At 39.0% G+C, this 15,990-nt stretch overlaps 1 protein-coding gene across 1 annotated transcript in view; it reads right to left on the reverse strand.

Annotated features, from left to right (window-relative positions):
* The window catches only part of CPEB3 (cytoplasmic polyadenylation element binding protein 3), a 270,166-nt gene extending 256,759 nt beyond the window's left edge, over window positions 1-13,407 (reverse strand). Inside the window, 2 exon segments of the mRNA XM_030203002.1 lie at window positions 12,226-13,097; window positions 13,301-13,407. Of these exon segments, the coding sequence (XP_030058862.1) occupies window positions 12,226-13,086 (861 nt within the window). The 5' untranslated portion in view covers window positions 13,087-13,097; window positions 13,301-13,407.
* Window positions 13,408-15,990: the final 2,583 nt, after the last annotated feature.

Raw genomic sequence — 15,990 nt, forward strand, 5'->3', positions numbered from 1 at the left:
CAATAGATGCTGGACTTTGTTTGTTTTCTAATTTTTTAAGAACTTCTATTCATTCAGCCAGTGTTAAAGTCTTATAGGTCCGCTTCAACGACAAAATCGGTGTACATCCTAATAACATTCTTTCGCTTATTCTGCCTGTGGCAGTTAAAGAGGCAGTAAATTTGAAATCTTGTTGGTTGTCATCGCCAATCGGCTTCCATATTCCATGTGCGCATTATAACATCCTCATTTTTGTTTTCCACTCCTTTCCTAATAATACCTAACATTCTATTTGCTTTCTTAGCTGCAGAAGGTTTCAACGTATCAACGACGACACCTAGATCCCTTTCTTGGTCTACGACTCCTAACGTGGAACCTTGCATGATGTAGCTATACTTCGGATTCCTCTTTCCCACTTACATCACTTTGCACTTGCTCACATTAAAAGTCATCTGCCATTTAGATGTCCAGTCTCCCAGTCTCGTAAGGTCCTCTTGTATAACTTTGTGTCGTCAGCAAATTTAATTACCTAACTAGTTACTCCCCCATCTCTAGGTCATTTATAAATATGTTAAAAAGCAGCAGTCCCAGCACAGACCCCTGGGGAGCCCCACCAACTACCCTTCTCCATTGAAAATAATGACCATTTAACCCTACTCTCTGTTTTCAATCTTTTAACCAGTTTTTAATTCACAATAGAACACTACCTCCTAACCCATGACTGTCCAATTTCCTCTGGAGTCTTTCATGAGGTACTTTGTCAAACGCCTTCTGAAAATCCAATACACAATATCAACCAGCTCACCTTTATCTACATGTTTGTTCGCCCCTTCAAAGAAACGTAGTAGATTGGTGAGGCAAGATTTCCCTTCACTAAATCCATGTTGACTGTCTCATTAATCCATGCTTTTGAATATGCTCTAATTTTGTCAATAATAGTCTCTACCATTTTGCCTGGCACAGACTTCAGACTCACCAGTCTATAATTTCCCAGATCTCCTCTGGAACCTTTTTTTAAAAAATGGCATTACATTGGCCACCCTCCAATCTTCCGGTACCATGATCGATTTTAAGGATAAATTACATATTACTAATAGCTCCACAAGTTCATTTTTCAGTTCTATCAGTACTCTGGGATGAATACCATCCGGTCCAGGAGATTTGCTACTCTTCAATTTGTAGAACTGCCCCATTACATCCTCCAGGTTTACAGAGAATTCATTTAAGTTTCTCCAACTTGTCAGCTTCGAATACTATTCCCTGCACTGGTATCCCACTCAAATCTTCCTCGGTGAAGACCGAATCAAAGAATTAATTTAATCTCTCCGCTACGGCTTTCTCTTCCCTGATCGCCCCTTTTACTCCTCCGTCATCTAGTGGTCCAACCGATTCTTTTGCTGGCTGCCTGCTTTTATGTTTCAACGTTTTTTATTGATGACATTTCAAACAGAAATCACATTCCATTACTTAGTAGAGCAAGATACATTTCAATTCCAGTAAACATGTGAATCAATATGCTACTAACAGTCATCAGATTTTTATTACTCATTTTATCTCCCCCCCTCCCCCCCCTCCCTCTATATGTATTGCAACTGTATATTGAACAAGTGTTATTGAACATACAATAAAATAATGCAACCATTAACTCGTGTCTAGTGTTCAGTCTCCAAAGTTTCCCTTTATCTATAATTACTATTTTTCATGGTATTGATAGTAGCACTGTCTATTACATTTATGAACCAGTTCAAAGCCCACATCTGCTTATTGTTGCACTGCCTATAACGGTCCCAGTTTGTTAAGTACTGCGCTCCTAGCCTTGTGGGAAATATGTTGTAAGTACCTTGACCATATCTTGACAAATATTTTCCTTTTCTTCGGGGCGCTATATGCCTCTCTGGCTTCCCATAACATTAACTCATGTAATCTACTTCTCCAGTGCCAAAAGGATGGAGGTTCAGCCTGCAACCAGTGTTTAAGTATACATTTTTTTTGGCTGCCTGCTTTTAATATACCTAAAAAAAATTCTATGCAATCTTTTTTTTTTTTCGAAGTCCCTCTTAGCCTTCCTTATCAGCGCTTTGCATTCGACTTGACATTCCTTATGCTGTTTCTTATTATTTTCAGTCGGTTCCTTCTTCCATTTTCTGAAGGATTTTATTTTAGCTCTAATAGCTTCCTTCACCTCACTTTTTAACCATGCCGGCTGTCGTTTGGACTTCCATCCTCCTTTTCTAATACGCGGAATATATTTGGCCTAAACTTCAAGGATGGCGTTTTTGAACAGCATCCACGCCTGATGTAAATTTTTGACCCTCACAGCCGCTCCTCTAAGTTTTTTTTTCACCATTTTTCTCATTTTATCATAGTCTCCTTTTTTAAAGTTAAACGCTAACGTATTTGATTTCCTATGTATACTTCAAAGCTAATATCAAATCCAATCATATTATGATCACTGTTATCAAGCAGCCCCAGCACCTTTACCTCCTGCACCAGATCATGCGCTCCACTAAGGACTAGGTCTAGAATTTTTCCTTCTCTCGTCGGCTCCTGTACCAGCTGCTCCATAAAGCTGTCCTAGATTTCATCAGGGTTTTAACTCCCTAGCGTGCCCCGATGTTACATTTACCCAGTCAATATCGGGGTAATTGAAATCACCATTACTGTGTTTTGTTTCCTGCAGAATTTTTAATCTATTTAGTGAGGATGCCTCCAATGGCTGAAGCAGCGCTCCCATCTTGACATTGGAGCGTGTAGCCAACAGGTTGAAAACTGGCAGACCCAGCGGTTTTGCCTGAAATGAAAGGCCTCTAGCCCCAGTTCTCATTACCCCAGCTGATGAACTCCACCTGGACACTGTCCTTGCCCACAATATGCATCACCGATAGAGCTTACAGATGCCTTTCCACCCAATTGCGGAGACTCACTGCTTCCAGTGCCACCACCTGGCTCCTGGTGCTCCATTACCTGTTTATGCAGGCCACTGCCGAAGAGTTTCCATGAGGAATTGCTGCACCCAGAGGCAAGCATTCACCTCTTGAGATCCAGGATGGGTCCCCTTCTTGGGACTACAAAATACATGGAATGACCAGGACCTGCTACTCTACGAGGAGGTGCTCCACCACTCCTAGATCGAGTAAGTGCTGCAAGGTAAGTGCAAATGCCTGTCGCTTTAGCTCCAAGCCACATGGAGACACCAGAAAAACATATGGAACAGTGTAGGTGAACTCCAGGGAGTAACCTTTACCGACCTTCTCCAGAATCCATTGATCTGAGGTGATGTAGGCCCACTCGTGGAGGAAAAGGGAAGTGATAAATTACGGATCTATTGCTGAAGGATAAGTGTTCATGGAACTAGTAGAAAAGTACTGTTAAGGAGTGAATCAAGAGAGAAATGAGCTGGTGCATTTCAAAATTAAGCTCTTAAAAGAGGCACACAATATCCAAGAGTGCAACAGGTAGAGGGATGGAGAAGAGATGACTTATTAGAATGTATAAGAGAATTTCTAAGGGGGGAAACAAAAACAAAAACTGTACTGACCCCATAATTTAAATCCACAGTGCTAGCAGTAGGTTAAAAAAATGTTGAAGCTATTAACACTTTAAATCAGAAAAAAAATTAAATCTGTTTTGCTAGTTCCAACTGATTAACTATAAAGAGATTCCATAATTATGCTGTTACTACTAGGTTTTCTAAAGGTTTTGTGTTAGAGACAATGACATGTTCCTTGAATCAGTTACCAGCTTCAAATATCTCAGTGGCTGTCCATCTGTACTGAAGTCTGGGACCACTGTTGATTACTAGATATTACCTCTACTCCTTTATTTTAGTTAAATATTACTATTTCCAGCTTCCAAATCCTTCAAAGCTCAATACACTATTACCTCATCACAAAATCTTTTTTTTTAATCATTTCTAAGAGAGATCCAACAGTGCCACAATCAGATAACGAGAAATCAACCCAAATGCAACCTCTCTACTCATCTTTAACATTTGGTGACAGTTTATTTACAGCGTTAGTCAAGATAAATTTTACAACTGAAGCAGAACACTAGTTTCTATTAACTTGCTGATGTAGTCTATAAAGTCAAATTTTTTGATCAACTTTAAAAATTCATATTATAATGTCAGTATACAGAAAAGCACTATGCATTTCTTTAAAAAAATGTTGCTAAAACATTAGCAGAAAAGAATTTTCAGTTTAAACTGACAAAGTATAAACCCTCAGTCAGATGGCTCCGTTGTTAATGCAAAACCTTACCAGGAAACCTACGTTTGAGTCCCCAAATTCAAGTCCAGTTTCTCAGGGCTTCAGAGGATGTCCTCAAATGTTATAAAAATCATACAAGTACTGACATTCATATTAACATACTGTATTTATGGTTATGAATACAAAAAGTGTTCTTAGCCTGCCAGTCTTAAAGAAAATTTGTAGGAGGCTGCAATAACTTTTGTTGGTACAACACATTTGTTTCATATTTTTACAATAGTGTATAATGTCATATCTTGTAGATGCCTTTCCCAAAGGTTCAACACATCAATGATAATTCTTGACCTCTTTGCTAACCAGTAGTTTCAGCACAAAAGACCAAGGGAAAGTCGTATGTAGTGTCTAAAACTACCCTCTTCCACCGAATCATGCTTAAGTGTAAAAAACCCTATATTACCTTTCACTATATGCTATCAGGGCTATTAAAAAGGAATATTTGATTTCCGTGGCCTTTACATAAGTATTGAATTCTGAAGGTATTACCTTAAATACTCAGCACATATCATGGCAACCAATATTATTGATTTTGAACATTTATCAATGCTATCTTGCTAGATGAGAAAGGCTGGACAGAATCAACAACATTTTATGCAGCTCTTAAAATTATTTTATTCATTGGCTCTTGGCTATAGCTATACTTACAGTTTAACATGTATTAAAGTTTGAACACTAAAAATACTCGCTCCAAACCAAGGGCCTTGTTCACAAAGGAGTGCTAGCGTTATTTAGTGCACGCTACAAGTTAGTGCGAGCTGTGTGGGTGCCATTGAGAATACTGTGGGCACCTACACAGCGCACGCTAAAGAACGCTAGTGTAACTTTGTAAACAGGGACCAAAGAAATTAATTGATACCAAAAAAATGTGCAAAGAAAAAATTGTTTTGATCACAATAAGTGATTAATACAAAAGCTTATGCTTGATAAAAATGTTAATGCATGTGGCACCACTTTCCTAGACTCCTATTTGATCACTATGTGGCCTAATAAAAAAACACACACACACACTAAAAGTTATTTTAAAACTAAAATTACAAATATCATAAATAATATATATATATATATATATATATGAACTTTATCCTTACTTGATAATTTCTTTTCCAAGTCCTGCTAGATCAGTTCAGACTGATTGGTTATGTCCCCCTATCAGCAGATGGAAGAAAAGACTCAAAAATTCTGATAACATCAGTAAGCAACCAGAACACTTCAGTACTCTATGAACTAAAGAAACCTGTATACAGATGGAATCCATTATCAACCGTGGAACCCTCTGCATACCTCATAACAAAAGAAAACAGAAAGAGCAGCCTGAAACCAAGGACTACCGGGACTCATCTTCCCAGGTGGGTCCTGGACTGGTATACCAAGACTCACGGAAAGGAAATTACCAGATAAGGTTAATTTCACATTTCTTATCTGTGGACATTCAGCTTATGAAGGGTTCAGGTGGAACCCGATATGCATCTCTCTGAAAATGCCATAAGCAATACCACCTGTTTTATATGAAAGGGGAAAACGCCTTTGGACGTAAAGGCACCATCCTCATACAAACAGTCAAAAAGATAGAGGCTTCTGCAGGAAAAGGTTTGCAATTCAGATAACTCTCCTGGCTGAGCAGATAGCTACTAAAAAGACCATCTTCAACAACAAACCGTTCAGTGAAGTATGCTTCAAAGGCAACTAGAAAAGGACCACAGGACCAAATTGAGAACCCAATGATATTTAAATGTGGAAAGCATAGATGCTAAACAAAACTCCTCACTGATGAAGGACCTTGAAGTAAATCACCAGTTTGGGAGGAATTGCCTCCTAGGGCACATAGTACTTTACACATTCATCAGGGGGAGGGGGCAAGGCCATGACAGTAGGACCAATAAAACAATGCTGGCTATATAGAAGCATCAGCCCATGGCCAATGTTAGTTCTTATCAGGGCTTTTTTTGAGGGGGGGGGGGGGTACTGAGTACCAACAGCTTTTCCATTGTCTGCTAAAATTTGACTCATGGACCCCAAGTTTTAATGAAAGAGCTCAGGCTCTACAAACCAATTCTGGCTTGTCATAGATTCTGTGACTAGTTGCAGGAGGCCTGGCTATTGTGAGGTGGGTAGAGAACCAACGAAATCCCACGGATAGTCACAATATAACAAAACAGTGGGTAAAAAACCAGGAGTTCCAGAGTGAAGATGAACCAAACTTTATTAATCAGTATACTGACTCGACACAACGTTGTGTTTCGGCCAAAGGGCCTACATCAGGAGTCTAAATACTTGAGAACGATAATGATGATCCAGAATTAGCAATGTTGTAAAATACAGTCTGTATTGTAGTGGTCTTAAAAAAGACCTTTGTTCTGAAGCGTGAGCCAGATCTCTCGCATGAGTGTCTGGGCTGTGCAGTCTAAAAAACGTTTTTTTAGACTGCACAGCAAACCAGCAAACCAGATTTGGGTACCTCGGCCAGCAGGCCCAATCTGGCACTACAAGGATATTTTGCCATTGCCACCTTCTGAAAGATCCACATGATCAAGGGCCATGGAGGAAATACAGACAGCTTCCATCTCCAGCATGCACTGGAGAAAGGCATTGGATCCCAAGTAAATCCTGTTCCTTTCTGCAGCTGAAGAAGTATAGGCATTTCATGTTCTGGCTGGATGCCATCAGATGGAAATGAGGAAAGTCCCTAACTATCCACTAGGATCTGAATGGCAAAAGGGACTGAACTCCCGCTCCCCTATATCTAGTGAGTGCCTGCTCAGAAAGTCCTCTTGAACATCCTGCTATGTGGGTCACTGAAATTACTACCATATACAGTAACTTCTGCCTAGGAGCAAATCCAGCTGACCTCCTGTGCCACGCTGCACTCCTAGTGCTGCCTTGTTTGTTAAGGTATGCAGCCGCCATCATACTGTCCGAGTGTACCCTAACCACCTTGCTGGTGAATGGGTCATTAAACAGAACACTTATCTGATGAATGCATAAATCAAATCAAAAACACACTGCTATATGAACTTTGAAAACTTAGCTTTTAGTGCACAGCTATTACATGGTATATACGCTTACAAATGTAACTACACAGGAATGACAATATCAGCACAGTGAGAGTACAAAATATATATGTTGTGCGTCATAAAAAGAACAGCTGTTCTCTAACAATTGTTAACTATTGATTAGATTACTCTGGACATGTAATATTAATATCTTACTTGAATTAAATGCATTGTTCTCTAAATATGACACCACAATCAAGATGTGTTCCAAAATGCACATATGGCTTCAAAGTGCTGCTCAAGGTAAGAAGAGGAATACCACTACTTAAAGTGCCATCATTTCAGGACTAATCAATCAATGGTTATAGTGTAGTTTGAACAAAAAAAAGGGAGGGTCCCAGTTTATTAAAATTTATTTAAAAAAAGTAAAATATAGGGGCGGGTGTGTCAAGATGGCTGCCTAACCGGTTAGATGGTAGAGAGCTCTGAGCGTTTGGGGAGGAAATTATTCTTCTTTAAAAAAAAAAAAAAAGCCTCATTCTAAAAGAAAGGGGAAGCTAAGGTTAGTTCCTCAGCCTACCTTGACGTCTTCCCCAGCCCAAGCATCTCTTGAGCGGTACTTCTCCGGTTTTTCCAGGTCCCAGAGGGAGGAGGATCCCATAGCGGGAGTTCCCAGAGAAGCGCGATCCCCGCTGGGAGAAGAAACCTCCCTTTCACCGCCATCTACGCTGCTGATTCCTCCGTGTCCAGCATCGACGGCGTCCCTGGAGGGAAACCCCGCCAATCCCGGAAGTGTATCGGAAGGGGCAACCAGCGAGGACCCAGGCATGCAAAAATAGACTCTGAAGCCTGAAGGAACTTGGTTTCCTTCAGTGAAAAACCCTGAGGTAACACTGGAAACGATTGGGGTGATGTTGGACCGGATGAATACTACACTGCAAAAAATTTCAGGTGACGTGGTAAATTTAAATGCCAAGTTTGAAGAGCTAAAAGCAACTGTTGAATCTGTTAAAGTGAACTTAACAAAGCAAGTGTCTAACCTTGGAAAAGAAGTAGAATCGTTTAAGGAGTTTAAGGTTATGTTTGTCAAAGATAATACGGATATGAGAAGAAAAATTGAACAATTAGAGAACTATAACAGACGGCTTAATCGCCGTCTGTTAAATTTTCCTAAACTATCGGGGGTAACCCCGATAGATATATTTAGAAGATACCTGAATGAGATTCTCAAAATTCCCCTGGATGCTATTCCTTCTGTGAACAAAATTTACTTTATTCCTAAACCAAAAGGGGAATTGCGAGGAACGGAAAACATTACTCCTGACTTACAAAACATCTCTGACATATTGGAACAATCTTCAGAAATAATACTTGATAGAGCTACATTGTTAATTTCCCTTGTATTTGAACAGGATTATAACAACATATTAAGATTATATTTTCGCAATGTTAAGGCTCAATTTTGTGGATCTAAGGTCTGGATTTATCCAGACGTGACTAAACAAACAACAAAAAAGAAAAGCATTTCTTGCTTTGAAGCAGAAGACAATCGATATTGGTGGCTCTTTCTTCTTGGCATATCCATCTAAGTGTGTAGTTAAGTTAGGTCAAAACAAATATACTTTCTTTTCACCAGAACTGAAATCGTTTATAGAAATGAAGCAGTTGAAATAATACAAATAACCTGGAGTATAAGACAGCTTTTACTTAATAATATTGTCTATTTTCTTTGAAACTTCTCTATCACTCCCCCCTCACTATTGGGGTCTAAGAAAGGTTAAACTATTTTCTGTCTTAAAGTATAGTTAATTAGTAACTTTCTTGTCCATTGTAAGATTATTTTTTTTTTTTTTATGTTTTTCTTCTTTGGTATCAAACTGGTAAAGCATTGGATGAGAACGTTATGATGTATATTATTTGCCTGTGTTTCTAAGCAAGGATTACCTTGTTAATTGTATAATAAAATTATAAATAAATAAAAAAAACTAAAATATATATTTACACAGTATGGATGTAACTATATAGAAATTGTTCTGCTTGTAAAGCATGTTTTGTATCTGGAAAATGGCTCTTATAGAATCACAAAGGGGTAATATATACATAAAATTCTAAACAGCTTCCCTTACCAAGGGGTCCTTTTACCAAGTGGCAGTAAAAGAATCCCTGCAGTGGTGTCGGCGCACAGGTTTGGCACATGCCGAGGCCTCCTTTTACTGCTACCGGTAAAAAGGACTTTTTTCATGCAAATGGCAGTGTGTTAAGTGTAACACTTGCCGCATGGCCATTTCTGGGAAGGAGGGGGGAGAGAGCCCTTACCACCTTCTATTTAGGCACTGCCTGATTACCATTGCGTAAGCCCCAAGCACTAAAAAATTAAAAATAATTTTTGGGCGCTGGAAATGCCATGTGGTGGGAGTTGGTACTACTGCTGGACTGGTGATGGGGCCAAATCACCACACACCAAGCCCGTGGTAGCCCTACTGCGGCTTGGTAAAAAGGGACCCAAATTCTCTACAGTGTCATCTTATCTACAAGTGTTAAATAGGTCATTTACAGGTGCAAGTACTTTTGAATAATAAAATTGCCAAGAGAAATCAAAATGATTGATAATTTCTATACCTTTAGAAATCATCTAAAGCAGTTATGTTTAACAAAGCATTTACTGTCCAGTACCATGTCCCAAGGTAAAAAGAAGACATTTATATTGCTTATCAAAGCATATACCAGTGGTTCCCAAACTTACAGGTTCACAGCATTCTTAAGTGTTAAAGAATTGTTTCACAGTGCCCTAGGCCAGTTTGGGAACTGCTGTCTCAGGTCATCTTCTCTCCCCACAGTGGCAAAGATGTCCACACCCTGCCAGCTGAGTCCATCAGCTGAGCCCCATGTTGCGTAAGGAAGTCAGCGGCATGCTTCAGCCATCGAGGCCAGCACTTCATAAGTCTATTTGCTTTGAAAATGAGCTAAATCAGTACAAGCTGGTTTACTTTTAATCTGTACATGCTTCTTGTGACAGAAATAAAGTAATACCTAAAGTAAATGTTCATCTTCTATATATTAAACGTCTTACAGCACATACTTACAAAGTTACATATGTTACTATGGAACTTTGTAAATCTATGAGCTTTGAAAATGAGCCTATTAAGCTATTAAATCCAACCTATGGCACCAAGGCAAGAATGCCATATACTCAGAATTCTGTATATCTAAATTTTTCAATAAATTATATTAGGTAACAAATTTGACCTCTGTACCTTGGAAAACAAAACTATTTACTTACAAGGTCAAAGAACTAACTTTCCAACTGCAAAGAAAAACAAATGCCAAGGTAAAATTAAGAAAGTACATCTTGAAAATGGTGGCCTGACAGCAGAGATAAGTCAATGCCCTGCAATAATACAGAAAGGAAATAAAAAGGAAACTGTACTAGGCTATCCCTCTGCAAAGCAGTCTAAGAAGTGAACAAAACAAAAGCAACAACACAAAATGATAAAACATTTATCATCAAGTTCCTAAGAATCATGACCCAGCACAGCCACTGGAAAAACTGGAAGCAGCCAAGATTATGTGGGTAACAAAACAAAACAAAACAAAAAAAAAAGAGGTGTGCCTAAACGTTTTGGCACAGCTCAGTGGCTAACTAGCTCAGTCTTCATAGAGAGCACATTTTGCAACAGATACCCAAGCGAAGCAAGGGCTACGCCCTCTTCCCAAGTGAACCAATCAGAAAGCAGCACAGTGCTCTTTAAATAAAATGAATTAACAAGCAGGTTTTACAAGCTTACTAGCTCACCGTAGCCCAGCGTCTTTACTAAAATCCAAACAACCCCGAGAAGCATAATAAACGACGGTCGGAAAACTTGGAATAAAAGTTAAATACTGCCAAGACTTACTGAATTCGGGTTGTTTAGAATTTAAAAAAAAAAGTGTTATCACTTCAGAAGCTAATTTTATAGGTATAACGCTTTCGCTGGTGTGATGCTTAAAAAAAACAGTAAAAAGTACCCGAAGCTTTTTTTCATTACGAGCCCTGCCTTCCACGGAGATGATCTTGGATTTCTATTTTGTAATTGATCCCTCTTAAATAAATAAGAACACTACCTCTTTAAATATTTCAGTGTGCTATGAGGAACCACCAGCATATACTGCCATATAGCAATGCGTTTCTAAAATGGTCGTGTCTAATGTCATTTGCAAATAAAATGAGCGATGAAAGATGCTTTCTTAGAATATTAGGCAACCAAGCAACTCCCTTCAAATTAGCCATATATATTTCAGAAAATCCCATGCGCATTTCAACATTTCCAACCTATTTTAAAACGAGCGTCCTACATACGCAGTACTGCCTATTACGGTATTAACCTCCTAAGAAAAAGTAAAAATATTGCCAGTTTAAGAAAAACTAAACAAATCCTCCTCGCCGCAGTAGTGCAAACATTGATGCACTGTGCAATTTGACTATTTCCAGCTCACGTTAATAGAAACGAGCTATAATGCATCAAAGCACAAATTCTGATACTGAAAACTAGAATAAGACCCATCTTCAGATAACTTGTGCAAACGATATTAAAGTGTTAAAATTATTTTTAAATGTACAAGACGTAGTAAGTCTCTCAATTTCCTATTTCATCATTCAGGATTTAAAGTCTGGCACTTCTCTCTCAGCTAAAGCAACATAGCCACTGAGCATAATACCATGGAGGTTATTTCTTGATGATAGGTTGCTCTGAATTTTATCTACTGAAAGAAAGAAAAAAAATGTACAGGCCCAAAATAGAAGTTGTGACGTGCTTATACAGTAACCTTGATGCTGCAGCATTGTGCAGTGAAGGCAAATTGCTGTTCTGTTGGCCTGATTAACTGTGGACGTAATGAAACCATGGGCAAATCTGAAAATACACCTGTGCTTGAGAAGGCACGTTAAATACAATATACAATGCATCTGCAATAATAACAGTAATAGAAATATTTACGTTTGCTAGCCACATTACCTGAAAAGGCAGCAGGTTGTTGCCATTGTCCGCTCTAAAAGCATTATCTTCCAACCAGGATTTGGGTGTCAGAGGGGCGGCTCGAGGGAATTTCGGGGGTGCGATCACGTTACTGGAAAAGGGTTTTTTCAACGGAGAAATTGGGTTAAGAGGGGAGGGCACCCCTACCCCAACTCCCACTGCCCTGCGAGGGTCCCTGCCGGTTTGCAAGCCCCCCCAAGGATTGGAAGGATTACTCCAAGCGGCATTCTGGTGGTTATTATTCCAGCTAGAGGAAGCAGCAGAGGAGGAGGAGGGTTTGTTGGTCATGATGGGTTGATGGTTATAAGCGTTTCTCTGGGGGAAAGGCGCTTGGTTGGGACTCACGGGCGACCGGCGCTGCTGTTGGGCTTGTGGTGGTGGTTGCTGCTGTTGGTGCGGACTCTGATTAGCAATACCGATCTGCGGTGAGAAAGTACCTCCAAACACAGGATTGACATGATGCGGGAAGTTCTGGAAAAGCATTGTTCCGTTTACCGAAGTAATTCCTTGGAAAAAACTATCTTCAATAGCATTTGCGGTGCCCGTTGACCAAGTGCTGCCGAAAGACGGAGATAGGGAAGTTGCAGCAGGTTCCTGCTGAGCCTGATGAAAGCTCAAGCTAGGTAAAATAGGGGACTCCATCTGCATTTTCTCTTTAATTTGAGCAGTAGCTGGGGTACTAATACTAGTCACCGTAGTATCTTCAGATCTGGAGGTGTCTGGAGCTAAAGAGGTGGAAGGGGCGTCTGAACTTGGATCTTGCTGCTGTTGAGGAGGTTGTTGTTGCCGCTGCTGCTGGGGCTGAGCTTTGCTTTTGTCCATCAGTAAATCATCCTGCATGATTTGCACAGCTGAAACAAAAAGACGAAAAAAAAGAAACACGTTATTGGTAACATTACTAGCCAAGTTACATTTGTATTTTACTGGAGAAAATCTCGTGTGACTAAAATAATTGCTACAGCAGACGGCAAGAGGTAATCCATTCCCTCATTTAAAAACACGAGTTACGCAGCGAGATCTAGAAGTATTTTCCCCTAAAGTAGCTGTTTAGCACCTTCACCCTCTCCGATGTCTTGGTGTTCTTCAGTATACGAATTGTGTTTATTGAAAAGAGATATACTGCAATTTCGCCACGTCTCTTTCCCCTTACACCGGAACTGGCAGCTCTCGTCCTGCAATGTGAAACTGATTCTGGTTCCTGTTTTTTAGGCACCACCCTCCACTATTATTTGCATACGTCAATAAATACTGCCGCGTCCTTCAGCAAGGTTAAAAAGACACAGCCCCTATCCAGAGGCACACATCGCTTTAAAGGAGAAATAGACTGGGCATTTTCAACTAATAAGCAGCGGCAGCCAGCTCATTTTCATTTGTTTAATTCAGTCTCAAGTGCACAATGGCGATCAGCGTCTGACTTTTGCATAAAATATTTGACTAGTAAATATTGCTTTGTTTTCTGACAAAGAAGTCAAATTACAAAATAGCTTTAATACCAAAATGGTTATTATTTTAGTACCTGGTAACTTAGATATATACTGTTCCCAAAACAACACAAAACCTAGCACGCATGGAAAAGATTTCTGTCAGGCCTGTGCAATGTTTCCTTTTCCCCTGAAATTCTGAAATCAAAACAACCTGCAAGTGTAGCATAAAGCAAACTGGGGAAAAGAATTGTCAATGCAGGACAAAAGTATACAAGCAGTCAAAGCTAATGTTCTTCTCCATACAGTTTTTTTAGCCCTTCTTAAAAAAGCGAATTACAGATGTAGGCAGATGCTTACTGACAAAATCTAACCCTACTAAAATCGTTACCACGCTTATTTTTCGACCCCGCCTAATGAATGGCCACACTCAAGTTATCTTACATTCATTTCACCTCTATCAGCTTAATTCTCTTAACTGTACAGAAGAATTGAAAGGAAGATCCATATACAAAAACAGCATTTAATTAAATATTTTCCCAACCGATTCATTGTGAATGAGTTCTTTAGGTGCTGTTCACACTCTAAAGATTCTTATATTACAGTAATGCAGTTCTGTGCAAATAAACATAATACAATACTGCATGCTGCCCTACAAACTCTTCTACCGTATTTCTACGAATAAACACGACAGTTTCTCTGTCTTTTCCCATACCCCAACCCCTTATGAAATAACACACAGCAGATCGTACCCTTTGTAAATATGGCCCCTAACGTCAAACATGCAAAAAAAAAAAAAAAAAGTATAACGGTTGATAGTTGACAAAAGCACTATTCTTTAAAACGGATTTTTAAAGGGAGGCGTAATTGACAGGTTAATTTTATCCTGTAAAACACAACGCTTTTAGACACGTAATCACATCCACTGGATCTGTGTGGATTGTCAAGACCACTAATAAATTGTACACTAATTTACGCAAAATTGCAAGAAGTGAAAGGATCATACATTGAAAAGGGCATTTGTCTAACACACACTAACCAAAATTAATTTTTGAAATATCATTTAGATTTCCCCCTTCCAATCGCGTTTAATAAGTGTGTGTATCTATAGATATATAGATATAGTAAATGTGACTATAACAAAAAAAAAACCTACATGGAATATACGTATTTAAGCATTGAAAAGAGATACTGTAGTAGCCCCGACACGCATTTTATACCAAATATACACAACACAACGTTACCCCTACTATACTAGTATATATCAAAAAATACTACGTTTGGGTGAAAGGAAATGGGTTATGTCTTGGTTCTGTAGTTGAGTAAAGGCTGTAATAGCCCGAATGACGCCTTTGTTATGTATGGGCAGCAGGGAGCCATGCTAAGAAGCACAAATCTGTGAACGTGGTTCTCAGAGATAAACCTTGCTAGGCAGATTAATGCAGTACTGCAGCAAGCCACAGTTCAGGCTCAGAATGAAACATTACACACATATCTACACTGATGATTATGCAAATCCCCGCAGCAGTAATGATTATATTTCATTTTAGCTGTAGTGTAATTTAACAGACATTTTAAAAAGCCAAATAGATGATCAGTTTCTACATGTTTAACAATAGTTGTACAAATAAGTAAAATGTACTAATTAAAACTCTGGATAAAAATAGAAAAAACTCTGCTTTGCAACAATTTTCTGGAAGTCTGGGAAATATACTTATTTTACAACCAGACAAATTACTTTATATAGCGCTTTTCCTTTACTCTGTGCTCCCAAACGTCATCCTAAGATTTAAAAGAAATGTATTTTAGCTGGTCTCCAATTACTCCACAGAGGTAAATTTAGGCACCAGTTTCAGATCCTCGTGTCAAGGTCAAGACCGACCTTTAATGAATAAAGCCAATGCAAATTTATAGATACGCAGAACAACGAATTTTAAAATCAGGCCAACCAATATCACATAACCAGATTAACTATTCACTAAAAGGGTATTAAATTCACAGTCCAATAGTTCACATATGTATTCTCATATTATGAAAATTAAATTTCGTGTGCATGCAGTAAACGGCGGATTTAATTCAAACACACCAAATAAGAGTTACCTCTTAGTGTTCACCCTTTCTAAAGCTCAACAAAACACTATTTTCCTCTTTCGGTTTGGTTATGACAAACATATGACCGTTCTGCAAAGCACTTTGACAACTGGAAGATCATAGCACATGCGCTCCTACGGCATTATGGGGAGTGAAGTTTTTTTTTAAACAACGTGAGTCATCGTGTTTATTTCCAGAGCTCTGGAAGGGAATGTATGACTCAAAATAGTCG

This window comes from Microcaecilia unicolor, chromosome 5 (assembly GCF_901765095.1).
Source record: "Microcaecilia unicolor chromosome 5, aMicUni1.1, whole genome shotgun sequence".
Taxonomy (NCBI): Eukaryota; Metazoa; Chordata; class Amphibia; order Gymnophiona; family Siphonopidae; genus Microcaecilia; species Microcaecilia unicolor.